The sequence below is a fragment of the Diabrotica virgifera genome, chromosome 6, assembly GCF_917563875.1.
Source record: "Diabrotica virgifera virgifera chromosome 6, PGI_DIABVI_V3a".
In the NCBI taxonomy this organism is placed as follows: Eukaryota; Metazoa; Arthropoda; class Insecta; order Coleoptera; family Chrysomelidae; genus Diabrotica; species Diabrotica virgifera.
This window is the reverse complement of record NC_065448.1, coordinates 140,807,573-140,835,555: the sequence shown is the minus strand read 5'-3', so window position 1 is coordinate 140,835,555 and position 27,983 is coordinate 140,807,573. Positions and strand designations below refer to the sequence as shown.

Here is a 27,983-nt window from a genome sequence, read left to right as displayed (position 1 = left end):
TGTAGATTTTTTAAATAATTTAAAAGACCACAAAATTATTATTTGATAAGTTATTATCTTATAAATATACTTTCCAAATCACTTTACAATATTAACACTAATTAGAATACGATGGCGCCAGTAGATCGGGTCGTCCGATGGATGAGTACGGTAGTACGATACTACTTACTTCTCAGTGTAACCCATTATATTTTTATATAATGGATAATTCAGTGAAACAGTACGATTTGACAACGCTGCTGACGGTAAAATAGAGGAGTCGGCGACGTAAACGTTGTGAATCTGGAGAGTGGGAAGTCGTCGCAGAGACCTTTGAAGACTCGCGTGTAATGAATTTCGCACCGCTTCAATATTCTGTGGTGTGCGAGCAGTTCTGACACTGCCACTCCTTTTTTGTGATGTAGAAACACTACTTTCAAAGTTCCTAACCCAAGTATTAATAGCCATGTTAGACGGAACCGCAGCGCGGGGCAGCAAATGGTAGTGTAAACGAAACGCTCGTGGTACACGCACAAAACTTTCACCATTTTTGTAATAAGCTCTCACAGCAAATGCGCGTTATTCACTCGAGCACGTTTCCGTGATAACTAAACTTCCCACTCTCTAGATTGACAATGTTTACGACGAAAGCCCGCGGCTCCTCTATTTTATCGTCAGCAACGTTGTCAAATCGTACCGTTTCACTGTATCACCTTGTACCAACCGAAAAGCATTGATATTGATAATGGACTACTAACACTTAAAGTTACAGCAAACGAAGAAACAAATATCGAGGACGGAGAGCGTAAGAGGTAAAGGAATCATTCAGGCAATTGAAAAATAGAAAATCACCAGGACCCCGATTTTTAACCCTTCGCTTCGTTATCGATCATTCGCTATCTGTATCTGTAGAGTGTACAGATAGCGAATGATCGATAACGAAGCGGAGGTTCAGAAATCGGGGTCCAGGAGAGGATAAAATATCGAACGAACGAAGTACCGAGGACAAGATCTGACCAAGCAACTATTAAAACTAATTTAAAAAATAGAACAAAACAGAATAACACCAGAATAGAGATCAAGCATCCTTCAAAAAGGGAGACAAATCGGAAATGGAGAATTACATAGGAATTAACGTTTAAACACAACATTAAAATTGTGGAGCAAAAATGGGAGAAAAGGAAATATAGATTAAAATGGGAGTAAAGGAAATGAAGATAATATGTGACGCCTACGACGCCATAATAACAGCCGAAAATGAAGATGACCTACAAAGATTAATTAAATAATTCGAAGACACGGCGCTCATACACAACATAGTGATCTCAACAGAGAAAACTAAATCGATAGTGATGTCAGCGTTACCGAGACGATGTAAACTGGTCGTAAATATAGAAAATAAGAAAAAATAATAGAACAAGTGAAATTAGAAAGAAGAATAAGAACATTAAAATAAACAACCAAAGTGATAACAAATAGTCCTTGGGCCCACATATAAAATTATTATTTATGACCACACCGTCGAAACTTTTTGTACTTGTTATTTGGGTGGACTCAGACAAATTTGGAGCTTGGCGCATTATGGTAGTGATGCGTTTGTCTGTCAAGCTGTCACGAAGTTGTCAATTTTATGCAAGAAAAAAAATTATAACCACGTTAGTCATTTTATTTTAATCAATGGTTTTTATCATATAAACAGCAAAAACAATTTTGTCGGATAAAAATATTGGGCCATATGACGCGTCTGATATAGTCAAATTTATGAAAATAATTAATTTATTACAACATGGTTAATTTTAACAGAATCTACCACAAAACCTTTTTACAATAATGTGGTAACCTTGTCGGAAAATTTTCACGGGGTTTATGAGCAGTCGGATGCGCCGAAGATGTCAATTTTCTGGAATTTTTTTATTTACACCCATTTTTTCGACAAAAATAGGAGGTTATAAGTAATTATATTCTAAATCAAAAAATCTAAGTGTCCGGCAAAAATACTGGGGCAAATCGACAGTCGGACCAAAAATTTAATTTTTATTTAGTAATCTATTCAGTGGAACCTCGATAAGTCGGATTAATCGGGACTGCGGCCGATCCGGGTTATCTAAAATCCGGGTTAACCGGAGAATACGGTAAAAATTAACAAAATACATATAAATAATAAACAAATACACGTTATAATTGCAAAAACAAGAAATACATATGCACAATACATCTAAATTACGTACAGTTGTATACAATATTGTTTATTTCTTGGTAAAAAACACAGTCAAAGTGAAAAAATGTTTATTTTGTCTGATGAAGATCGGTCCGGGTTAGCCGGACTTCCGGGTTATCGGAGGCCGACTTATCGGGGTTCCACTGTACTTAAACTATGCATCCCTTTTCTTCACAACCATTTTTCCGACAAAAGTTGTAGGTTACAAGCAATTATATTCTTAAACAAAAAATGTAATTGTCTGACAAAAATGTTGGGGCAAACGAACAGAAAACTTAATTCTTTTTGGTTATCCGTCCTAAGATTAGGCATTGTCAAAAAATTTTTAAAACAAGTTTTATCGGTTACTTTTGAATCGATTTATCTGAAAATTGGTACACACACTAAGTACAACATTTAATAGGGCGTGACGAAGAGTTGCACCCCAAAAAGAGGGAAAATTTTGTAAAAGTTTTGATCTGAAATTTTTTGTACATACTCCTTGAACAATGACAAACATCGTTCTGTAGTTTTTTCTGTAGTTCTGAAAATTTTTTGAAAATTTTTGACCCATTATTTTTGTCCGACAAGTGACCCAATATGCATTACACTCTCTTCTTGTAGTGCCTATCCGTTTCGGATGTTGGCGACCATCATGGCAATCTGCACTTTGCACACTGCTGCTCTGAAAAGATTTGTAGTGGTTGTGTTGAATCACGTTCGTAGATTTTTCAGCCAGGAAATCCTTCGCCTTCCTGGTCCTCGCTTTCCCTCTACTTTTCCCTGCAAGACCAGTTGCAGCAGTCCATATCTCTCACTGTTCCTCATGATGTGACCGAGGTATTCGATTTTGGCTGTTTTTATTTTGATTAACAGCTCTTTTTCTTTTTTTATTCTCAGCAAAACACCCTCATTAGTAATGTGGTCGGTATAAGATATCTTCAGGATTCGACGATAAAGCCACATCTCAAAAGCCTCAATTTTCTTGCAGGTGGCGTCTGTGAGAGTCCACGACTCAACTCCGTACAACAGTATAGGAAATATATAACATCGTAGTAATCTGACTTTTATGGGTATCGACAAATCATGACATTTGAACAACTTTGCCATTTTTTGAAATGCAGATCTTGCTTTCTCTATCCTACATTTGATTTCTATAGACATTACACATGTAAAAAAAAACAGTACAAAATAAAAATGACATCTGTGGTAATAAATAAATAAAAATGACATCTGTGGTAATATGCATTACACATGTAAAAAAACAGTACAAAATAAAAATGACATCTGTGGTAATAAATAAAAAATTTCAGGAAATTGACATCTTCGGCGCATCCGATTGCGCATATGCCCCGTGAAAATTGTCTGACAAGATTACCACATTATTGTAAAAGGGTTTTATGGTAGATTCTGTTAAAATTAGCCATGTGGTAATAAATTTATTATTTTCATAAATTTGAGATATTTAGCGTGTCCGGATCGCTGAATATGTGGAGACTAAAATTATTCCAGAACAAGCAGGATTCAGACCCGGAAAGTGCTGCTGAAGTCAAATTCTTAATCACACCCAGCATATTGAAGATGGTTTTGAACGGAAAGAAATAACAGGAGTAGCGTTCATAGACCTAACTGCCACCTATGACACAGTCAACCATCAACGGCTACTGCAAAACTCTACGAAACTACAAAGGCTTTCCGACTAACAAGGTTAGTGAAATGTCTCCTCCAGAATATACGCTTCTACGTAACGCTCCAGTCCAAGAACAGTCGGTGGAGGGACCAAAAAAAATGGGCTACCACAGGGAAGTGTCCCCTCGAGCCGATTCTATACAACATATATACACCAACGACCAACCCATACACCAACAAACAAGGCAATTTATTTACGCTGATGATACAGCTGTGGCAACTCAGGGAAGAACCTTCAATGAAGTCGAAGTGAAACTGACAGATGCCCTGGGAGACTTAGCTCTATACTACGATAAAAACCATCTGAAACCCAATCCCACAAAAACCCAGGTATGTGCTTTCCACCTTAGAAACAAGCATACCCAAAGGCCGCTGGAGCTGATGGCGTGGTCAGATGCTGGAACACAACGAGACGCCAAAATATCTTGGCGTCCGTCTGGATAGAACTGTCTTACCGATACCACTGTCAAGATGTCAAAAAGAAAGTAAGTGCCAGAAATAATATCATTCGCAGGCTAACTAATACAAAATGGAGAGCACAACCACACACTCTCCGCACTTCTGCCTTAGCATTATGTTTTTCGGCCGCGGAGTTTGGAGCACCAGTATGGGCAAACTCTGCTCACGCAAAGAACGTCGACGTGGCTCTAAATAAAACGGTTCGAATAATATCGGGTTGCCTGAAACCGACACCTATCGAAGAGGTATACCCCATAGCTGGGATTGCTCCACCACCTATCAGGAGAAAGGTCACGTCAGAGGTAGAACGAAAAGAGCAGGAGACGGACCGAAGACACCCCTTATATGACCACCAAACACAGCCAAGCAGACTAAGATCTCGGAAAAGCTTCCTGAAAACATCAAGATCCATCCCCGAAGCTCCAGAGCAGATGCGCCGAATACACCTATGGCAAGCGTCAGCTACCGCGACACATTTTCCTCCCTCAGAGGAAATGGCTGCTGGAAACAATTTACCGTATCCGTCTTGAAAAGCGCTAAACAGACTAAGAACCGGCGTTTCACGTTGCGCTAGTAACCTGAAAAAAATGGAGATACCAGGAGGACGATACCTGCGACTGTGGCGTTGTTCAGACCAGCCGGCAACTACTATCATGCACAGAGATGAGAGAGACCTGCACAAAAGAAGACTTAATTATAGCAAATGACAGGGCCATCTATGTGGCCAACCATTGAAAATACAGAATTTAAAGTTGTTAGTGTTCCGGACACAGAAAGTAAGTAAGTAGCGTGTCCGACGCGTCATATGGCCCAACATTTTTGTCCGAGAAAATTGTTTTTGCTGTTTATATGATAAAAACCATTGATTAAAATAAGCTGACCAACGTGGTTATAATTTTTTTTCTTGCATAAAATTGACAACTTCGTGACAGCTTGACAGAGAAACGCCCCACTACCATAATGCGCCAAGCTCCAAATTTGTCCGAGTCCACCCAAATAACAAGTACAAAAAGTTTCGACGGTGTGGTCATAAATAATAGTTTTATATGTGGGCCCAAGGACTAAAACAAACTGAATGAAATTATAACAGCAGAAAAACAGCAAGGTTTTAGGTCGGGAGGATCATGCACCGACGCTATATTTATAATAAGGAAGAAGGCATCCGACAAGGTCAAATTAAAGGACGTTATCTATTTGTTGTACTCAAGGGAGCTACCTCTAGGAATAATTTAAGCGATTGAAAATATCTACCAGAACAATACTATCAAAGTCAAAGTAGCAGATGAACTAACTGCTCCAATTGAAGCTGGTAATAAGATAAGACAGGGGGATTCCCTGAGTTATTTATTCTTCAACCTCATCATGGATGAAAAAAAAAGAAAACTAAAAAAGAATACCAAATATAATACTAATATCGCAAAGTGAAGATGATTTACAACGTATGCTGCACCAATTTAATATAACCGCCAGAAAATTTAACATGTTAATTTTCCCAAAAAAGACAAAATGCATGCTTATAACAGCAAATACAATAAGCTTTGAGATGATACAAAACGGGTATATACTTAACGTAATTATTTGATTTCGACATATGAAAAAGACTTCAGAATTAACAGACAAAAATAAAACAAAACAAGTAAAAAAAGGATAAGATAAAGCAAATATATTAAGAATCACTAGTCCAATCTAGAATACATATTGTTTATTAATGCAGGTAAAACTATTTATATTAAAAATGCCTGATAAAAGTAGATAGCCATTTTTCAGTTTTATCACCTACCTTAATTTAAGATCAGCAACTGTTTTTGAACTTTTACTTAATACTAAGGCCATATTTTCCACATCTGACATATTGACTCTCGTTTTTCTATTAATTACGTTCCCTCGGAGCTCCTCTACTGTCGATTCTAAATCACTAAGGTCTTTTTCCAATCTTAACATTTCCTGTTTATACAAATCTTCTTCTCTGGTAAGTCTTACGCGCTCTTGGTCCATGCCTAAAAAATAAGAATAGCTTGTAACCTTTAAAATATTTATACAACAATATCAAATTTTGATTCTTTGACATTTTGATTTTATACGCTGATGATATAGTTTTAATCACAGACACGGTAAAGAAAATGCAGAAAATAATAGTGCAATAAAGTGTGCAATAATTATTATTCAACGAAGTTTACTATACTGAAGAATAGCTAATATTTGAATTCATACTAATACCAAAAACCCAACGCAATGAAATGTGAGTAAAAAAAAAGCGATGAGTTTGAGGAACCATGTTTTAAAAGTATTCTTGCCAGTGATCTATGAACGTGTCTACAAAAAACTAGACCAAATAGCAGAACAGGGATTTAGAAAAAGTTTTGGCACTATAGAGACATTGTTTACTATACGATTACTCACGGAACGGTGTCGAGATGTCAACTGTGACGTATTCATGTCTGGTTGATTTTGAGAAAGCCTTCGACAAAATACAACACAAAAGGCTTGCAAACATATTATGAAACACAGAAATAGATTATCAGGACGTAAGAATCGTTTATACCGATATCAGAAAGCCATAACTCGAGTAGACCAACAAAAATCTAAAGAGATTACAATAAGAAATGTGACAATGATGTGTACTATCCCCTCTACTCTTTAATATGTGCTCAGAGGAAATGTATAAAGATGCACTAGAAGACATCAATTTAGGCATATCAATTAACGGAACATTAGTGAATAATCTCAGATATGCAGGCGATACAATACTCCTTGCGGATAGCAGCGAAGGGCTGCTTTGCGTTGATCGTACTACGCAGTACTGCGAGACGTATAGACCAGGACTAATCTGTAAAAAACGTGTATTTTTGGATGTGAGAGGTGGCATTCGGATTTTTGCAGATAAAGTTAGGTGACACCTTCAGTAATAATAATTGACTTATGCTCCTTTTCAAATATGCATGGAAAATTAATAAAAAAATTAAAATATTTAAAAATTTCGAAAAACATCGATTTCTGCTTTCTTTGCTTATAACTTTAAAACGGTTTGTTTTGGAACAAAGTCGTACAGAAATAAAAAAAAAGATAATTGAATTTTGTATGATATACGACTGGTCAAAAATGTCTTAAGGTATTACCTTTTCTGCAATATAGCAATAAATACAAAATAAGGGGGCAAAATACGCCTGTTGTTATTCAATGTTTCTTAACCACTTTGGTGGCACTTAGACCCTTAGTAATTCGCTTAGAAAATTCTTATAACTTACTTAAATGGTCTACCAAATTTCATTAAAATCGACTTAATAGATTTTGAATAATAAATTCGCAATATAAATGTTTTTAAAAAGTTTAAATTTTTTAATATCTTTCTGAACAAAAAGTAGACCATTTAGAAGTTGGTTAATTTTTTTACATATAAAGAGGTGCTCTAGCTATCTAATACACTTTACAGAATTAAAATCGGATTATTTAAGGGGTCTCAGCAATGTTTTAAAATTATAAAAAAAATTTTGGCTTATAAACAAATAGCTTTGTTTAATAATAAAAAAATTAATTTTTAGCAATGCAAATAATTATAACCGGTATAATTTGACTGAAACGTTTAAATGCTGTCAGCAGAATTGCTATTTTATTTTTTATTCAAAAGGTATTCTCGTTCAAAAATTGAAATTTTTCGATTTTTTGAATGTTCCACCGCGTTTATCTCGAAAACTATGCATCCTATGAAAAAACTTGTCAGAATATTTTTTGCTTAGAATTACCCAAGAAATACAAAAAAATGTTTTATTTTGCGAAAAATCGATGTTATATAATTCCTCAAGTTCTTTGTTTATAACAATCTTATCGACATCCGGATCAACTGTTACCCAAAAAATTCGTGTTCTACGGGTCAAAATACATAAAAAAACTTGGGTGAGTCCATCTAAATAAAGGAGCCCGTAGCACCCCCTCCTGGACACAGCACTATACCCTATTCCACGAACATACGCCTGTTTTGGATTACTTCGACAACGAATATTTTACTGTGCAAAATAAGAAGAACGAAAGTAAATTGCAAATTACATTGTTGTTTATTAGAATAAGTATTAGCGCCATTTACTTTCGTACTTCTTATGTTGCACATAGTCCTGTCGCCAGGGGGGGTACAACGGCCTCGTTAATTCAGATGGACTTACTCAAGTTTTTTTTATGTATTTTGACCCGTAGAACACGAATTTTTTGGGTAACAGTTGATCCGGATGTCGATAAGATTGTTATAGACCAAGAACTTGAGGAATCAAATAACAGCGATTTTTGGCAAAACAAAACAATATTTTGTATTTTTTGGGCCATTTTAAGTAAAAAATATTTCTACAAGTTTTTTCGTAGGATGCACAGTTTTCGAGATAAACGCGGTTGAACTTTAAAAAAATCGAAAAATTGCAATTTCTGAACCCGAATAACTTTTGATTAAAAAATAAAATAGCAAGTCTGCTTACCGCATTTGAAAGTTTAAGTCAAATTATATCGGTTTTGATTATTTGCATTGGTAAAAATTTATTTTTTTATTGTTTAACAAAGCTATAAACACGTAGGGTTTCCCGTGCTTTTACATGCGTTTTACCGCATGTAACGTAGAAATAGTCTTGATTGCACTAGTACCTATTCTACCTACTCGTTCGATTTTAAATGAGAAATCATAGAAACATCACTCACGCACTAGTTGTTTGTAGCTTTGTTTAACAATAACACAATAAATTTTTAGCAATGCAAATAATCAAAACCGACATAATTTGACTTGAACTTTCAAAGGCGCTAAGCAGAATTGCTATTTTATTTTTTAATCAAAAGTTATTCGGGTTTAAAAATTGCAGTTTTTCGATTTTTTGAAAGTTCAACCGCGTTTATCTCGAAAACTGTGCATCCTACTAAAAAACTTGTAGAAATATTTTTTGCTTAAAATGACCCAAAAAATACAAAATATTGTTTTGTTTTGCCAAAAATCGCTGTTATTTGATTCCTCAAGTTCTTGGTCTATAACAATCTTATCGACATCCGGATCAACTGTTACCCAAAAAATTCGTGTTCTACGGGTCAAAATACATAAAAAAAACTTGGGTAAGTCCATCTGAATTAACGAGGCCGTTGTACCCCCCCTGGCGACAGGACTAACAGTAAAATATTCGTTGTCGAAGTAATCCAAAACAGGCGTATGTTCGTGGAATGGCCCATAATTTGTTTATAAGCCAAAAAATTGTTTATAACTTTAAAACATTACTGAGGCTGCTTAAATAATCCGATTTCAATTCTGTAAAGTGAATTAGATAGGTGGACTACTTCTTTATATGTAAAAAATTGACAAATCTTTGTATGTTCTAGTTTTGGTTGTGCAAGATTTTAAAAAATTTTAATTTTTTAAAAAAAGTTTAGATTGCAAAATTATTATGCAAAATCTAGTAAGTCAATTTTAAGAGGCTACAGTAGCGATCAACAGGTACCAACAAAGGCGTTCCAAGATTGCGGCTGTAATTTTGAATATTGTCGAGATATTTGGCACACATATTCGTATTATAATAAAGAATGGCGGTACAGTGCCCAATTTCAGAAATATGTTAGTACGTAGAAATTACTCTATAACTAACTAGAATATTGAAAAAAGGAGCCTGTACCGCCATTAAGAAGAAAAAAAACTTTCTTCAAATAAACTTTTTTATCCCATGCCTAGATTTTGTGTAATCTTCGAACTACTAAAATGTTTTATTTCTAACAAGAAATCGAACATATTATAACTAAATAACTAATTAGGCAACATAGAGAAATTATCACTGTCATTTTCACTGTTCTGTCATCTTTATCGATATCTGTTCAGTGCAGTAGTGTGTTAATTTAAGAATTCGTTTTTGTTGTTTCATAGGAAAGTAATGTTTATTGATAGTTAATTTATTATACTTTTTTGTTGTATAAGTTGTTGGCCTCTTTGAAAGAATATATTGTTGTTAATTGTGAGTTTTGGTTATAAGTAGGTAGGTAAGTATATTTTACGTAAAAATATTTCGAATTCTAATGCGAGTATATAAAGTTTTAAGAGGATTTTTTATTCTACAAATATTATCAATAGTTTAACAAAATGGAAAAAGTAAATCAAACGAAAAATAAAGTGAAACCTTCCAAGAAAAGTCCATTAAAAACCGTGCCAAAATTATGCGAAAATCGAAATTTGTTTCGCTTCACAATAAAAAATGATTATTTAATATTGTTTTATTATTAGATATTTCATGCAAATACTTTTCTAAATACCTATCTTAACATAAAATTTTCACCCATTTTGGTTTATTTTTATAAATATCTATTTATTAATAATAAAATCGTTTTCTATTTCTTCCATTTAGCGCGACAATGATATTGTCAAAATACTAATTTTAGATAATGTTAAAGATTACCACTGTTGCCAAAGTTTATGATACTATCTCCCCAAGTAATATTTTGTTGCTACCTGTTGATCGGTACTGTTTACTCTTAATGAAATTTAGTGGACGATTTTAGCACATTACAAAAATTTTCTAAGCGAATTAGGAAGGTTCCAAGTGTAACCTAAGTGATGGAAAAACTTTGAATAAGGACAGGCTTATTTTGCCCCCTTATTTTATATTTATTGCTATTTTGCAGCAAGGGTGTTAAATTAAGGCATTTTTAACCAATCGTATCTGATAGAAAATTTAATTGTCTCTGTTTTATTCCTATACGACTTTGTTCCAAAATGAATCGTTTTAAAGTTATAAGCAAAGAAAGTAGAAAAAAAAACTAAATTTTTAGAAATTTTTAAATATTTTATTTTTTTTATTAATGTTCCGGGCATATTTGAGAAGGAGCATAAGTCAATTATTATTAACGAAGTAACTATAAATACTCGGACACTGACAGAAATGGCACGTCCCTTGTGAAATGGGCAGAGGAACATGGTGCCCACCTTCTATTCGACGCCAAAGATAGAGGCACTTTCAGATCTGCGGCTTGGAGGAGAGAATATAACCCTGATCTCTGTTTTGTTACCATTGACAACAAAGGCCAACCGCTAGCAGCATCACGAAGGGTTATGCCCGACTTTCCACATAGTCAACATCGCCCCGTCCTAATCAAGATCGGTATCAGCATTCCGATTATAAGATCGTTCCCACGCCCCAGATGGAACTTCAAGAAAGCTAACTGGTCTGCTTTCACCAGTAACCTTGACAAATGCCTAGGATGGATTCCACCAAAAGGCCAGAACTACGGGAGACTAACAAGAGCAATAATTACCTCAGCAAAAGCGACAATCCCTAGACGATACCGCAAAGAATATATCCCTGGTTGGACAGAACAGAGCGAAAAACTGTATGAAGAATATTGCGAAGATGGAAAGCAGGAGATTGCAGACGAACTACTCCACAGCATTGATCCTGCCAGGCGTGAAAAATGGACCCAGACAGTAGAAAACCTAGACTTTCAGAAGTCAAGTCGACAAGCTTGGTCCTTACTACGGAAACTCGGAAGTAGCAACCCACCCGCTCGCCAAACCAACCTAGTAACTCTAGACCAAATAGCTACGCACATAGTGTCAACCTCTAGAGCATCTCAAAATCGTTTACATACAATTAAAGTAAAAAAAGACCTCAAAACCATAAAATCTAGTCTTGCACACTCAACAGAATATTCCAACCAATTTACGCATGAAGAAATATCGCAAGCCCTAAATGAAATGAAAACAGGAAAAGCGCCGGGTTTCGACGCCATTCACGCTGAGTTCCTCAAACATAGCGGCAGATTCACTAGGCAATGGCTCGCAAAATTATTTTCTGACATCCTTCAAACGGGAAACGTCCCCCACCAACTCAAAAATGCAAAAATCGTCGCCATTTTAAAACCAGGGAAAAGTAATAATTCACCGAAAAACTACCGCCCCATCGCACTCTTAAGTATGGTGTACAAATTGTTCGAAAGACTGTTGTATAATAGAATCAGCAAAACCATATTCCAACATTTACCAGTGGAACAGGCAGGATTTCGGCCAAACCGCAGCTGCACAGACCAGGTACTCGCCCTGACCAATTATGTGGAATCAAACTTTCAAAAGCAATTAAAAACAACCGCTGTCTTCATCGATCTATCTGCTGCTTACGACACTGTGTGGCGACAAGGGGCAATGCGTATAAATTAATGCGAATAATCCCATTCAGAAAGACCACTGAAGTTATTAACGCCATGCTATCCAACAGATGTTTTAAAATTATATTGGGAGACAAGACTAGTACCCAAAGAAAACTGAATAATGGACTTCCACAAGGATCCGTGCTGGCTCCCATGCTTTTCAGCCTCTACATAGCAGACATGCCAGAAACCACATCAAAAAAGTTTGGATACGCAGACGACTGGACGCTTGCCGCAAGTCATAAGGAATTCGAGGTCACTGAACGCATTCTAACAAACGATTTAAATGCCCTAGGGAATTATTTCCGCAAATGGAGATTGCAACCCAATCCAACTAAGACAGAAGTGTCCTGCTTCTATTTGAACAACAAGATGGCCAACTATCAACCTCAAATCCATTTTGAGGACAGACTCCTTAACTATAATAAACACCCAAAATACTTAGGTGTTACACTTGACAGAACGCTAAACTTTAAAGACCATCTTACTAAGACTGCTGCAAAACTCCGAACTCGTAACAACATCCTGCAAAAGCTCTGCGGCACTTCATGGGGCTCCTCAGCACCCACACTTAGATCGACAGCATTAGGACTGGTATACCCCGTAGCGGCATACTGTGCACCAGTATGGATAAACAGTCCACATACTCACCGTGTTGATGTCCAACTCAACCAAGCCATGCGAACTATATCGGGCACAATCAAGGCCACGCCCACTTACTGGTTACCAGCTTTGAGTCATATAGCTCCACCACCAATCCGCCGGGAACATGCCCTTGTCAGAGAATTTACAAAAATCAATACTGATCCTGAGCTCCGCTCCCATGTCGGAACTTCCGCCAGAGACATAAATAGGCTTCGTTCAAGACACCCGCCTCTAAAAACAGCAAAAAGGCTAGTAGATCAAAACTTTAATGTAACTGAACGGTGGAGAGAACAATGGGAGAATAACGCTGGACCAGCTAACTGGAACATGCCATGTATTACAAGCAAACCTGAGGGCTTCAACCAACCGAGACGAATTTGGACCACACTCAATAGAATAAGGACGAACTGTGGCAGATGTTCCGACTCACTTTTCAGATGGGGAAAAATACAATCACCAAATTGCGACTGCGGCGCCGAAAGGCAAACAGTAAAACACATGGTAGAGGAATGCCCGATTAGATCCTATAACGGCAACCCTTCGGATTTCCTGGTTGCTACAAAAGAGTCAATCGAATATATTTATAATCTAGATGTTTGTTTGTAGAATATTTTTGTAGTTACTGTTGTTTGTAATTTATATATATATGTATATATATGAACCTGTGATGTAGCCATACGCTAATAAAATAAATAACGAAGTTATCACCTAACTTTATCCGCAAAAATCCGAATGTCACCTCTCACATCCACCTAAAAAAAGATCCTTTCTGGTCTAGTATGTAATGGCTCAGAACATAAAATAACCAATATTATGATTTTCAGTAAGAACAAGATTGAAGACGAAACAATATACGTTAAAACGACGCATTTAGATGGCCATAAGATGGCTTTCAATAAGATGAAAATAGTACTAGGCCAGGGAAAACTGGGAATAGCAATTAGAACTAGAAACTAGAATATTGAGATGCTATGTATTCTCTGTCCTTTTATATGGAGTTGAAGCCTGGGAATTACGGATGCAACTGAAAAAAGACGTGCTAGCTTTGGGAAATGGTGTTATCGCAGAATGTGGAAAATATCATAGAAACATTACATAACAAACACGAAAATATTAAGAAAGATAAAAAAGAAAAAGAAATAGTCAACACTACGAAGGAAAAAATACACTAAGGTCACATACTAAGAAATGAAACATATCAGTTGACACTACTAGTTATACCCCAGATAGCACAAGTACGTTTTATGGACATCCAATGGACGTACATATGTGTACATTGGAACGTCCAATGGACGTCCCGCTAAGGTACAATGGACATCCGATGGACGTCCAACGAATGTCCAGAGTTCACAAAATTGGACGTCCATAGAACGTCCGCTACAAACGTACATTGTACGTTGTATTGGAGCTTTCAGTGTACACCTTATGTACATTCAATGTACGTCTTATAGACATTTGTAGGGCACTTTTCAGAAAGCAATCTAGTATCCATAATTTTGTGAATACATAGCAAAAAGCCTTTATAGGAAATAGTTCCTTATAATACTAAACTTATACTTAAAAATATTACACAAAAGACCTTTTTTATTTCTCTTTACTATAACTTCATTATAATATATACTTTATTATAGGAACTAGGAACTTCATTAATGCACGACTGCACTTGCACGATAAACAGAAAACACAAATATATCACAGGATGTAAAAGACGAGATTCAGATAATGACGCCTTAGGAAGCATGCACATTAAAAGAGGTTTAATCTCTGTTCTGTTTCTGTTCCAAACTATTTTTAGAGTCAGTACCGTTGTTGTATATTACAAGCAGGTTTGCGATTCTGTGAATTATCATAAATAAACCCTCCTTCAGTATTCCTAATCCCCTAAAAGTACCTGCCTAATACTACCTTTCACGACAGATAGCGCGAAGAGCGACAACGTTGTCAAGAAGATTCTCATTTAGTTTGTATTGGGACTTAATGTAATAGTCTCGTTTTGTGTAAAATATCCATGGACCACAAATGGATGTCCAATGTACGTTGAAATCAAACGTCCAATGGACGTCCCGTAATGTACGTACATAGTACGTCCAGTTTTGGTCCATGGACGTTTGGACTTTAAATGTACGTTATATGGACGTACATCGGACGTTGTGTGCTATATGGACAAGGGAAAGTGGAAGGGAAAAGAGAACCGCGGAGAGAGAACTCACGTCCTGGTTGAAAAATTTAAAGCGGTGGAGTGGAAAAACAACAATAGAACTCTTCAGAACTGTTGACCATAGAATAAAATGGTCCATGATGATCGTCAATGTCTTTAAAGTATGATGCACATGAAGAAGAAGATGTACGTCGGTAATACTTCAGGAAGCAATTCATGTTAGCGCTTGTTCCTATCAATCTGTTTACAAATATCAATAAATGCAAATTGTTACCGGGAATATCGAAGAAGAGCATGTGATAGCGTTTGATTTATTTATAAACAGCTCACCCTTTATGCAAGATAGCGCTCGACCACCCATTGCTATAAAAGTAATGGACTTTGTAAGATAAATATTCAGGTTATCCAGTGCCACCTACAAATCTTGATGAACTGGAAGAAGCTGTGCTTGTTGAATGAGAGAATATTTAATACGCCACACTACTTACATCTTCATTAGTAGTACCTACTTATAACTGGATTTACGAAAGCAGTTATAAGAGCGAGGAAAGGCAATACTGGGTTAGGATTTTATAATTTTTCAGTTTATAGTCTAGGCGCCAGAGGGGTCACCGTGTCCTTTCCAATTCTGATGGACAAACTCAACGGTTTCTTATGGATTTTTGGCTGCTGATTACGAATTTCGAGGGCAAATTTCGATCCGAGTGGTCAAAAAATTGTTATAAACAATTTAATTGTTTATAAATTGTTTATAAGGCTCTGGCTCATAAACTAAAAGAAATAAAAAAATATTTCAAATAAAATTTGTTGCTTAGTAAAAAACGAAGAAAAAACGTTTACTAAACTTAAATCCAACAATTAGAACTCAAGATATTAGAACTCAAAAGCCCCAAAAAGTTTTAATTTTAATGCCTTCAAGATCAGATTTAGTACCACCATGTGTCTGTAAAAATAGCTCTAAGAACTTATGCAGATGTAAAAAAGCTGAGATTCTCTGTATATCTCGATGCAGATGTATGAAAGAAAATGTGTGTAAAAATAGTAATAATAAATAATATCAACTTACTTTGTAGTTGTATTTCTGAAATATTAGTTTTTAATGTTTTTTTTTTCTCATTTAGTACAAAAAATAGAAGACAAATTAAATAGAATGAAAGGTGATATTACGAGGTACAGTATGATGATTTAATTATAAAAATCATATGATAAAATTTTGTTAGGATCTTCAAAAATGAAAAATGAAGAGATAACGTATATATACAATATATACATAATTATAATTTGCATCGAGAAGTTAGCGCGTGAACCTTTACGCTGTGAGCCAATCTTGCGCCTCATAGCGCGCCATTAAAATATCGACATCTTGGCCAAAAATAAATTTACGAACATTTTCATAAGCTCAAATTGTTCTTTTTGAGTTCTTCTATCATTATTTATAATTGAAGTATAAATGTTTAGAGCTCAAATTTGCTTGAAACCTTTATAAACAAATTAATGTACAATTTTTTTAAGAAAATTATAACTTCAAACATGTATAACTTTAAACAAATGAAGATCAAGTAATTTAACAAACTTTTTTTGGAAGCCTATTAATTAAGCTTTCAAATGAGACCTTCTAAGGCTAATTTGCTTGCGCAGAAGCCGAGTTATGATCGATAAAGCTTCGAAAAATACTTATTTTGCAATTTGCAATTTGCATTGTGCACTAATTTTACAATATCTTAACTTCTAATTGTTGGATTTAAGTTTAGTAAACGTTTTTTTCTTAGTTTTTTATTAAGGAACAAATTTTATTTGAAACTTTTTTTATCTCTTTTAGTTTATGAGCCAGAGCCTTATAAACAATTTATAAACAATTAAATTGTTTATAACAATTTTTTGACCACTCGGATCGAAATTCACCCTCGAAATTCGTAATCAGCAACCAAAAGTCCATAAGAAACCGTTGAGTTTGTCGATCAGAATTGAAAAGGACACGGTGACCTCTATTTGGCGCCTAGACTATTAACTTAATTATAACTTTTAACTTAATTTAACAGAAATTCACCTAATATTCATGGATTTAAAAGCGCTTTTGATACAGTTAATCGGATGAAAATGATGGAGGAGAGGCGCTAGAGAATCTTGGAATCCCAGAAAAATGAAGTCATATGCATCAGTGAGTAGTAAAGAATACCACAGCAAGGATCAGTTTCAACAAAAAAACTTCTAAGGAGATCAATGTAAACAAAGGCGTGAAACAAGGTGACGCTATCTGCCGGACACTATTTAACCTGATATTGGAAGTAATAATAAGGAGGACAAACTTTGCAAACAAAAACATTATTACGGATCAATTTCAACTAACAGCATATGCAGACGAGCTAGTCATCATAGCGAAGACGAAGATGGCACTTATAAAAGCAGTTGAAAAATTAAATAAGGAAGCGAAGAGAATAGGGCTAGAGAAAAACCAACACAAAACAAAATACATGACGATAGGGAAAGGCGACACAACTCAGAATATCTAATAACACAGAACCAAAAATTTTAAACTGTATCGACCTTTAGCTAGTTTGGAGTAACAATAGGGGAAACCGGAAAAGAGAGAACAGAGGAAAGAATTCTGAAAAGCAAAAAACATACGGAATGAATAGAAATCTACTGAGAAGCAAGACACTAAGTAAGAGAACATACATGAACCTACATAATAATACCTGTTGTTACATATGGAATGGAAACAACGACGATTAACAAGAAAGAGGGAGATAGCCTTTTGAAATTTGAAAAAAAAATAATGAGAACTACACTATGTCACAATATAACAAGAGAGGCAGAAATAAGAATGAAAACAAACGCCGAAATTGAAGAAGAATTAAAGAGAGAAAATATAGTGAGACACATAAAATATGTTCGCTTAGAATGAATAGGACATATTACAGGGACGCCCACACTCAGACATGTTGAGAAGGATAACTAACTGGACACCACGATGTCCCAGGTGTGAAGGAATACCTAGAAGATGGCTGTATGATATAGAAGAAGACATAATATAAGCAATGAATGGTAAACACTGGAAAGTTCAGTGCAAAGACAGGAAGAAATGGAAAAGAGTCACGATAGCAGCAAAGACACGCAGCAAGCTATAAATGACAGAGGAGTAAACCTTAACCAAGAATAGGATTTTGAAAGGCATGCGGCATGGCGTTAGCTATAATCCTTAGGGACTCTAATACTTAATTAATGAATGGACTTTATTTACTTATCCTTTAGATTTTTACTGTGCCAAGCTTATATTACTGTAACAGTTTTATTATTTTTAAAATTATGTTAAAAATTAGTTAATTTGTTTTTATGATAGTTGCAATTGATTTACCAATATTCGCTGGAGATCGTCAATTCAAACAGTCAGATCATATCCAGGGGCGATATGCGGATTCGATCATACTCTACTCGTAGTTAAAGTAAAGCTTAAACTTTAGGAAAGAGACAAATAGGATAGAACTAAGAAAGCAGGACGACCTTCTCCAGGAAGTACATAAAATAATGCCCTCTATTCGTAACGGAACATCACAAGAAATATGGGAGACTTTTAAACATTGTGTAACAACACCAATTGATCATCCAAAGATAAATAATCCTGTGAAACGGAAACACTGGATAACATATGAAACCTTTCAAAGCATTGAGAATAGAAGAAATCTTTGTCAAAGTGGTGTGCATAGTGAAAGGGAAAAAGCTAGTTTAAGAAACCTCAATAAAGAAATAAAACGAAGATGCAAGGCAGATAAAAAAACTGTACTATCAAAGTATATGCAAAGAAATTGAGAGACATGATCAGAATAATCAGACGAGAGATCTATTTAGAAAAATACGCTACTTAACAAGAGACTTCAAAGTAAGAACTTGGGCCATTGAAGACAACACTGGAACTCTGAGAACAAACAGAGAAGATATAGCAGAGACATGGAGATCGTATTGCAGGGACCTATATAAAGATGATCAACGCCAAGAACCTGTTAACCAAATCTCTGACGAGGTACAAGAATAACCTGATATACTTGAAAATAAAGTAAGACTCGCGATCATTAAGCTCAAATATAATAAAGCACCAGGTCCAGATATGGTAACAGCAGAAATGCTCAAAGCAACAGAAGAAACTGGCGTACAATTACTTCATCTACTCTGTAACCAAATATGGCATTCTAAACAATGGCCTGAAGACTGGACAAAATCTACAATAACAACAATTCATAAAAAGGCAGCTTCCATAAGTGCGACAATTATAGAACTATTTCTCTCATATCACATGCCAGTAAAATAATGCTACTATAATCAATGAGAGACTAAAAGCATTCCTTCAAAGAGAAATTCCACAAGAGCAAACTGGATTTACCAAAGGTAGAGGTACTCGAGAACACCTGTTGAATATAAGACAGATAATCAAAAAATCTAGGGAATTCAATATTCTACTGTACATATGCTTTATAGATTATCGTAAGGCGTTCGACAGGGTCAATTGGAGACACTTATGGTGAATACTAAAAGAAGTAGGCGTACCCCAACACCTTATTTCGCTTATAACCGAACTATACGAACACACTACTGGATCAGTTAAAGTTCTTGACACACTTTCAAACGAATTTCATCTAGAACGGGGTGTCAGACAGGGATGTATACTATCTCCACAATTATTTAATATATATGGAGAGCATATTATGAAAAGAGCACTTGAAGGATGGGAAAAAGGTATCTCAATAAATGGTCATAAAATAAACAACCTACGTTTCGCAGATGACATAGCCCTTCTTGTAAATAGTGAAGCCGAGCTAACTGATCTTATACGACTGGTTGAAAAAGAAAGTCAAATATTTGGTCTGCAATTAAACATATCAAAGACAAAGATCATGATAGTGGATTGACTACATAACAATGATCCACACATATCCACAATTGATCGGTTTGAGGTGGTGAGTTCATATTTATATCTGGGACCATTAATCACAAACACAAGGTCACTACAGGAAGAAATAAAACGTAGATGTGATCTAGCAAAAGTCGCCACAGCAAAAATGACCACAATATGGAAGGACTGTCAAATTTCAAGAGCGTTAAAGATGAGGTTGATCAACTGCTTAATATTCCCAAGACTGACCTACGGATGTGAATCTTGGACCCTGAGAAATTCGGAAAGAAGAAAGATAGACGCCACTGAAATGTTCTGTTGGAGACGAATGCTACGAATTCCTTGGACCTAGCATAGAACAAATAATTCAATTTTAAGAGAGCTAAAAGTTAGCTAACGACTCTCCAGTAAAATCCATCTCCAATAATTAAAATACTTTGGACATGTTATGAGAGCAAACACAGAAAACATGGAAAGGCTCATTATACAAGGAAAGGTGGAAGGCCGAAGATCACGAGGAAGATCTCCAACAAGATGGATTGATCAAATTACAGGAATATGCAAAAGACCTACGCATGAGTTAAAAGAAATGACCAGAGACAGAGATCTTTGGAGACGGACAATACACGATATCACGTCGACCACTACACTCCCTCCGGGGGGTCAGAATTGAAGAGAGAGAATTGATTTATGATGCCTGTATTATAATTCCATCATTAACGCGATAATTTTTTGTACTATAAAATTTATATAAATACTAAAACTACTCACCTGCTTGCCAAACCTGTTCCCCACCAGCCATGAGCATAGCTCTAATTTTAATAAAAGTATCCCTAATGGTTTCCTTCACAGAATGAGCTTGGGCTTGGGACATTCTTCTTAAATTCCTAACTTCAGCTCTCAAATCTTTCGCCTTTTTCTGAAGACCTCTCAGTTGATTGTACATTTCGGGTGTAAGTTGTAGATCTCTGTATATTCTGCTGTCGTAACTTGGAGATAAGGATGTAGATTTTCCCGGTGGTGCTGGCTTTAATCTGTCCCGTTCTAAAAAAAATATTTAATTTTTTTTATTTTTTTTTTATTTGCTAAACAAAAAGCACAAGCTAGTATTAAGTATCAATTTTATTAATATGAAATATTTGATTTTAATTTTATTGTAATTTAATAGAGTTTCAAAATCACAAATTGTGATATATACCTAATAATATGGAGAGCTTTTAATATTTATTTTAAGTATTATTTTTATATAATGACTTCAATATTATCATCATCATCAACCTGTATGCGTCCACTGCCAGACACAGGTCTCCCTTAGCTCTTTGCATCTGTCTCTGTCTTGTGCGGCTTGCATCTAGTTACTAACAACACGCTTCAAATCGTCGATACGTCTGGTTAGTGGGCGTCCTCTGTTCCGCAGTGCTTCTTTTCGTGGCCTCCATTCGACAATGCGTTTTCCATCGGTTGTCTGATAATCTGGTGACGTGTTCTGCCCAGTTCCACTTTAAAGGCTCAATTATTTCGACATCGTCTTTGTTTTTGTCCTACGCCGTATTTCTTCGTTTGGGATTCGGTCTCTCAAGGAGACACCCAATATCTGGCGCTCCATAGCCCTCTGAGTTACGCGAATCTTGTTCACTACCTTTTTTGTAGGTGTTAATGTTTCCACTCCATACTTCAGTACAGATGACACACACTAGTAAATGAATTTCCTTTTGAGTCATATGGGTAAGTCCGATTTAAATAGGGATGGTAGCTCACATGTCTGTTATCTCTGCATAACCGAATTTCGTGTCCCAAGCAGTTTGCTCAATATCCTTTCCATCAACAACAATATTGCGATTTAGCACCAGACTAGTCATTATTTGCGTCTTGTTCATGTTAATATTTAGTCCGACCTCTAAGGAAGTGTGGTATAACTTTTTCAGCATTATTATTGCATCATCCATACGATCGTCTATAAGGACGATATCCTCTGCGAATCTCAAATGACTGAGCTTCTCTCCATTTATGACTTATGTAGATACCACATTCGTTCAAATTGACCTTCTTTACAGGTCGGATTACAGGTGTGTTCTAAAAGCGTTGTGAATAGTTTTGGTGAGACGGTGTCTCCTTGCTGTGCTCCTGGCTGTATATAGAATTTATTTGTTTCTTCTTCTGATAGTCTTACGCTAGCCGGTGCATTTTGGTAGATATATTTGATCATATTAGTGTAGCGATCGCCTATTCGGCATTCTGTCAATGCTTTTAACATTTTATGCTGGCTTATGGTATCGAATGTTTTCTCGCAGTCCACGAATATCAGTGCCAATGGTTTGTTGTATTCCGCAGACTTCTCTATAGGGTTTTTTATTACTAGTAAGTGGTCGTTATTACTATCCCCCTTTCTAAATCCAGCTTGTTCTCTAGGCTGATAGAAGTAGTATGGTATAACTACACCCAAACACAGACATCCAAAGTGAAAGTGATCCTCCAACACCAAATTGTTCTAGATGGTCCACATATTGTTCAGAAAAAAGTCGCACCATTTTGAGCGTCGAGTTTGGGAGAGAGGGGGGTAAAACCGGTAAATTCGTAGTTTTTACATCTTTTTCTAAAACTATGCGGTTTAGCATGAACAAACTTCCATACAAACATGTTCTACATTAAATTTGAAACAAAAAAGGCTCTATGCATAAACCTTCTAAATGAACGGTTCCAAACTTACGGAGGTAGAGTATAATTGGTCCAAAATAAAGCCTAACCCAAACATCCAAAGTAAAAGTTTTCCTCCAACACCAAATTATTCTATATGGTCCAAATATTGTTCAGTAAAAGTTACACCATTTTGGGCGTCTGGTTTGGGGGAAGATGGAGGAGAAGTCGGTAAATTAGTAGTTTTTTTACGTTTTTGGTCAATATTTCTAAAACTACGTTTTAACATAAACAGTGTTCTATACAAAAATATTCTACATAAAATTTAAAACAAAAAAGGTCCTATACATAATTGTTATAAAATTAACGGTTCCAGAGTTACGGAGGGTGAAAGTTGGAGGTTTTCGATACTTTTTATATTTTTTGGAGAATTTATAATATTATTACTGACGAAAGAAATTTTCTTTAACAAAATTGTGTTTTGTAAATAAAATTTGCTATTTCAGTGGCAGATGGTATGTTAGTGATAAGCCCTTGAAGAAACGTCAACCTCACCACCCAAAATCATCATCAATTGCCCTAAAAATATAAAAAGTATCTAAAACCTCCACTTTTCACCCTCCGTAACTCTGGAACCGTTAATTGTATAAGAATTATACATAGGACCTTTTTGGTTTTAAATTTTATGTAGAACATTTTTGTATAGAACATTGTTTACGCTAAAGCATAGTTTTAGAAATATTGACGAAAAACGTAAAAAAACTACTAATTTACCGACTTCTTCCCCATCTCCCCCCCCCCAAATTGGACGCTCAAAATGGTATAACTTTGTACTGAACAATATGTGGACCATATAGAACAATTTGGTGTTGGAGGAAAACTTTTACTTTAAATGTCTGGGTTAGGTCTTTTTTGGACCAATTATACTATACTACCTCCGTAACTTTGGAAGCGTTCAATTTAGAAGGATGATGCATAGGGCCTTTTTTGTTTAAAATTTAATGTAGAACATATTTGTATAGAAAGTTGTTCATGCTAAACCGCATAGTTTAGTAAAAAACTACGAATTTACCAATTTCTTCCCCCTCTCCCCGACAAACCCGACGCTCGAAATGGTGTGACTTTTTTCTGAACATTATGTGGACCATATAGAACAATTTGGCGTTGGAGAATAACTTTCACTTTGGATGTCTGGGTTATGCCTTTTTTGGATCAATTGTATCATACTAAAATCTAACTTAGTGACCAGTCTTTTTTGAAAATTTTTGTGAAAATAATACAGTGCCAAATATCCATTCTTTTCTTCTTTTTTCGAATTTCTCCCCTCAATATTTGACCCTGTTACTCATTTGCTTTATCATATGTCTTTGTTGGTTTCTATACGCGTCAGTTCTCTTACACGCTGAGACCTTAATTCTTCTTTTTATGCTTTCTTGATATTCTTCTTCTTTAAGTGCCCTCTCCTAATCGGAGGATGGATATCATTATCACTGTCTTTACTCTATTTAAGAGTTCTATTGAACTGCGTTTAACCGGTCCCGTAAATTTTTTAACCATGACACTCTCCTTCTTCCTATACTCCATTCTCCTCTTATATTTCCATCTATAGTTTTTCATGTCACGGTCCCCTCATTACATGTTCCAGATAATGAAACTTTCTTATTTTTATTCTTCTTCTTCTTCTTTTTCTTTTATATAAGCAGTACTGCTTGTTTTTCTCCAACGGTGCCTTTTTTCTACCCCTAAATTTTCGTTCCATCTTTTCCTTGGGCGTCCTATACTTCTTTTGCCTAACGGCAACTTGCCCCCTGGCTATGCTTACTATCCCTGATTCAGACATTCGGCTTATGTGTTAAGTCCACTCTTCTTTTCTGTTCTTTACCCAGGTATTTATATTGTCTACTCCACATATGCGTCTGATTTTCTCACTTCTTACCCTGTCCTGTAGTCCTTTTTCTAGCAATCCTTCTTAAGATCTTCATTTCATTGGTCTCGAGATATCTTTATGTTTTGCTTGTGTCTGGTCTTGTTTCGGCCGTGTAAGTCACAACTGACTTATACATTCGGACCGTTGTTTCCACTCTTAGGTGTTTGTTTTTCCAAATTGTGTCGTTTAGGCATCCGGCCGTTTTACTGGCTTTTTACCTCTTCTTCGGTATTGTTCGACTCGACTCTACTTCGAGTTGTCTTATTTCGTATTCTTTGCCGATTTCTCGCAATATTTCCGTGTTCGTTCGTTTTTTATATTAGGAGTACTATATGTTTTATCATTGTTTATATAGTACCTAATAGTTGGTCAGCCCAATAGGTTTTGTTTGATTCTAATTAAGACAGTCACCAGATGTCACCACCATTTCTGTCAGTGTCGCAACGTCACGCGTAACTAAGATACATCCAAAATGCATCGACACCAAGTTGGATACGATCCTATTCATAACACCCCAACTCGCATACATATTAAGAAAAATAAATATATTATATGGAACAGTATATTTAAAAATTGAATTAATGATGCCATGCTACCATACATTATACATATATTAGCATGTCATCATTAATTCGATTTCTAAGTATATTCTTCCATATATTTATTTTTCTTAATATGTATGCGAGTTTAGGTGTTATGAATAGGATCGTATACAACTTGTCGTTTATGCATTTTGGATTTATCGTAGTTACGCCTAGTGATGTAAAATTTCCGGGAAGATTCGAAAGCTGGAAAGTTTCCGGAAACTTTCCGGGAATATTGGAAACTTTCGGAAACTTATGTAAATATTGGATTTTTATTAAAATTATTATAATAAATTCGATCGGATAGCTCAGTGCGACTAGAGGCTAACCCACGCTTCACTCCGCCGTGAGGTACGTGAGTTCAAGCCCAGCCCAGGCCATCGGAAAACAAAAAGGCTAACGAGTCAGTATAAAATTCTAAATATGAATCTGGCGCTTAGACTGGAATATGCGGGCATCTGATCGACCTATGAAGGAGCAGTACGGCAAGGGATAAGGGCTTGCGGTTCGGTGATACTCCCCCATAGATCCCTACCAAAGGGCGTTGACGCCTAAGAACGGTGTATACATACATAATAAATTATACAAATCAGTAATTAGCTTTACTTACTGTTGTCTTTGTCTTATTACGACTACAGAAAAAATCTGTAAAAAAATAAATATCCAAAAATACTTTTAACATTTAAAAAATAATCTGAATATTTGTTAGTATACATTATAATTAAAACTAATAAAGTTAATTTATTTAAAAAAATATTAAAATTAAAAAGATAACATGCAACAAACAAACCACAAACCAAACTGGATTATATAGGAACTTACTGCAGGTAATCTGTATTCCTATATAGTGTTAAAGCAGGAACTTTTTTCTTAACTAGTAAGAACAAAAGACACTAACAATTCTTAGGAATTATAAATATAAAATATATAAATACGTAAGAGTCTATTCTTGTGAGTCACAGAAATTTTTTTTACATAAGCTGGACTATGTATTATGAAGATAATATAATGAAGAGACTCTCTCCGTCTCGCTTGATCTTTCATTTTCTGATATGGATTTAGAGTCTTGCCGTGGTTCCAACATATTATAGTTATAGTTATAGAAAGACTCTCATCACATACCATTTTTCCATGTTTATGATCTTTTAAGAGTTTTTCATTATGAGCTATTATACGTTGACTTCCCTGCTCTATCCATAATTAGTCTATTTCTCCTTTTATTAAGTGTAAAAGAGTATGTGCTATAACTACGCTCTGTTTCAGCGTAGGCAGCTGGTAGCCCCAGAATTGTAATTGCCAAATCTTTTAAAGAAGTTTTGGTGCACATTCCTTGTCACCAGCTTACACAATCTATTAATCCTGCTGAAAGCCAAGTAAAATCCATTGACCAAAGGTCTGCTTTTGCACAGAACTTTTACACACAGATTTGTAAAAATGTTTTCCTTTTTGTTGTCAATAAACTTGGAATGATTGGTTAATATCTTGTCTATACGCTGCATAGCTAATATATGCTCTTCACCAGTGAGGCTTTGTCCTATTAAAGAAGAATCAAGTAAGTTTGCAGCATGGTGCACAGGCTTCACTGCTGTCTTCTTTTTTTTTATTTAGATAAGCATTCCTGTTCCTCAGACTTATTGATTGGAAGTAATGGAATATTCTCGGTAAATATATTTTATGTATCCTTAAATGCCTCGACAACCTGGGATATTTTAAACATATTGCCTTCCAATAAAGTACAGATAAACAGAGTTAACAAAAACCTTTAAGGTCACTTACAGCGCATAAACGAACGTCTGTTATCTCTTCTCCTCACGGTTGCAGACACATTGGTTTTACTGTACCTAATCCATTTCATAATTGGTGTTATCACAACTGCTACTTTTTGCAACTTTATCCAAAATATTTCATCATACAGACAGTTATGTTTAAAATTCCGTGAATATTTTAAATGTTATCCTTTCCTTCTATGACTATAAGCATCGGTAAATGACTTTTAAATGCAATAATGTTATTTATACAATTAAGGATTGAACCCTATCTAGTTTTTACAGGAAGTTAATGACACTCTTAAAACTTTATTGTAGTTTTGAATTTTTACTTTTTATTTAATATTTCTCTTTAGAAATATTCCCATACATTACACCTATTAGTTTTAGGCATTTAATATAAAAATAATGCTGGTAATGTTCAAAACAATCTTCCTTTTGTACTTGGCAGGGTATAGGTTCGCCGGCCTTGTAATTAAATAATAGCGCTACTCCATGTAAATTCAAATTACGTCACTGACTCTTATGTCCAAAAGGCTCTTGGAAATATTCTCAAAAGTTCTCGGAAATATTATGGAAAGTTCTCGAAAACATTCTTAAAAATTTTCGGAAATATTCTCGCGAATTTTCCATTGAAAGTTTCCGGGAGTATTCGCGATCAGGAGAATATTTCCATTTTTTATAGGCGAATATTCTCGGAAACTTTCCAGTGTTCGCGAATAATATTCGCTTGGAAATATTCTCAACTCACATCAGTAGTTACGCTACTCCTGACGTTGCGATCCTGACAGAAATGGTGATGACATCTGGTGACTGTCTCAATTAGATTTATCAAATTTATCTATTGGCTAGACTAACTATTACTATATTATAAACAACGGTTTTATCTTCGTAGACCTGTTACTTTAGTATCTAGGG

The 27,983-nt window shown here is 35.4% G+C and overlaps 1 protein-coding gene across 6 annotated transcripts in view; it reads right to left on the bottom strand.

Moving 5' to 3' along the window:
• The window catches only part of LOC114325319 (coiled-coil domain-containing protein AGAP005037-like), a 250,810-nt gene that overhangs the window by 92,586 nt on the left and 130,241 nt on the right, over window positions 1-27,983 (bottom strand). For all 6 annotated transcript variants that reach the window (XM_050654050.1, XM_050654052.1, XM_050654049.1 and 3 more), the window contains 2 exons: window positions 20,926-21,198; window positions 6,105-6,321 (listed from right to left, as the gene is read on the bottom strand). In XM_050654050.1, coding sequence (XP_050510007.1) covers window positions 6,105-6,321; window positions 20,926-21,198 — 490 coding nt within the window. The remainder of the gene's footprint in view (window positions 1-6,104; window positions 6,322-20,925; window positions 21,199-27,983) is intronic.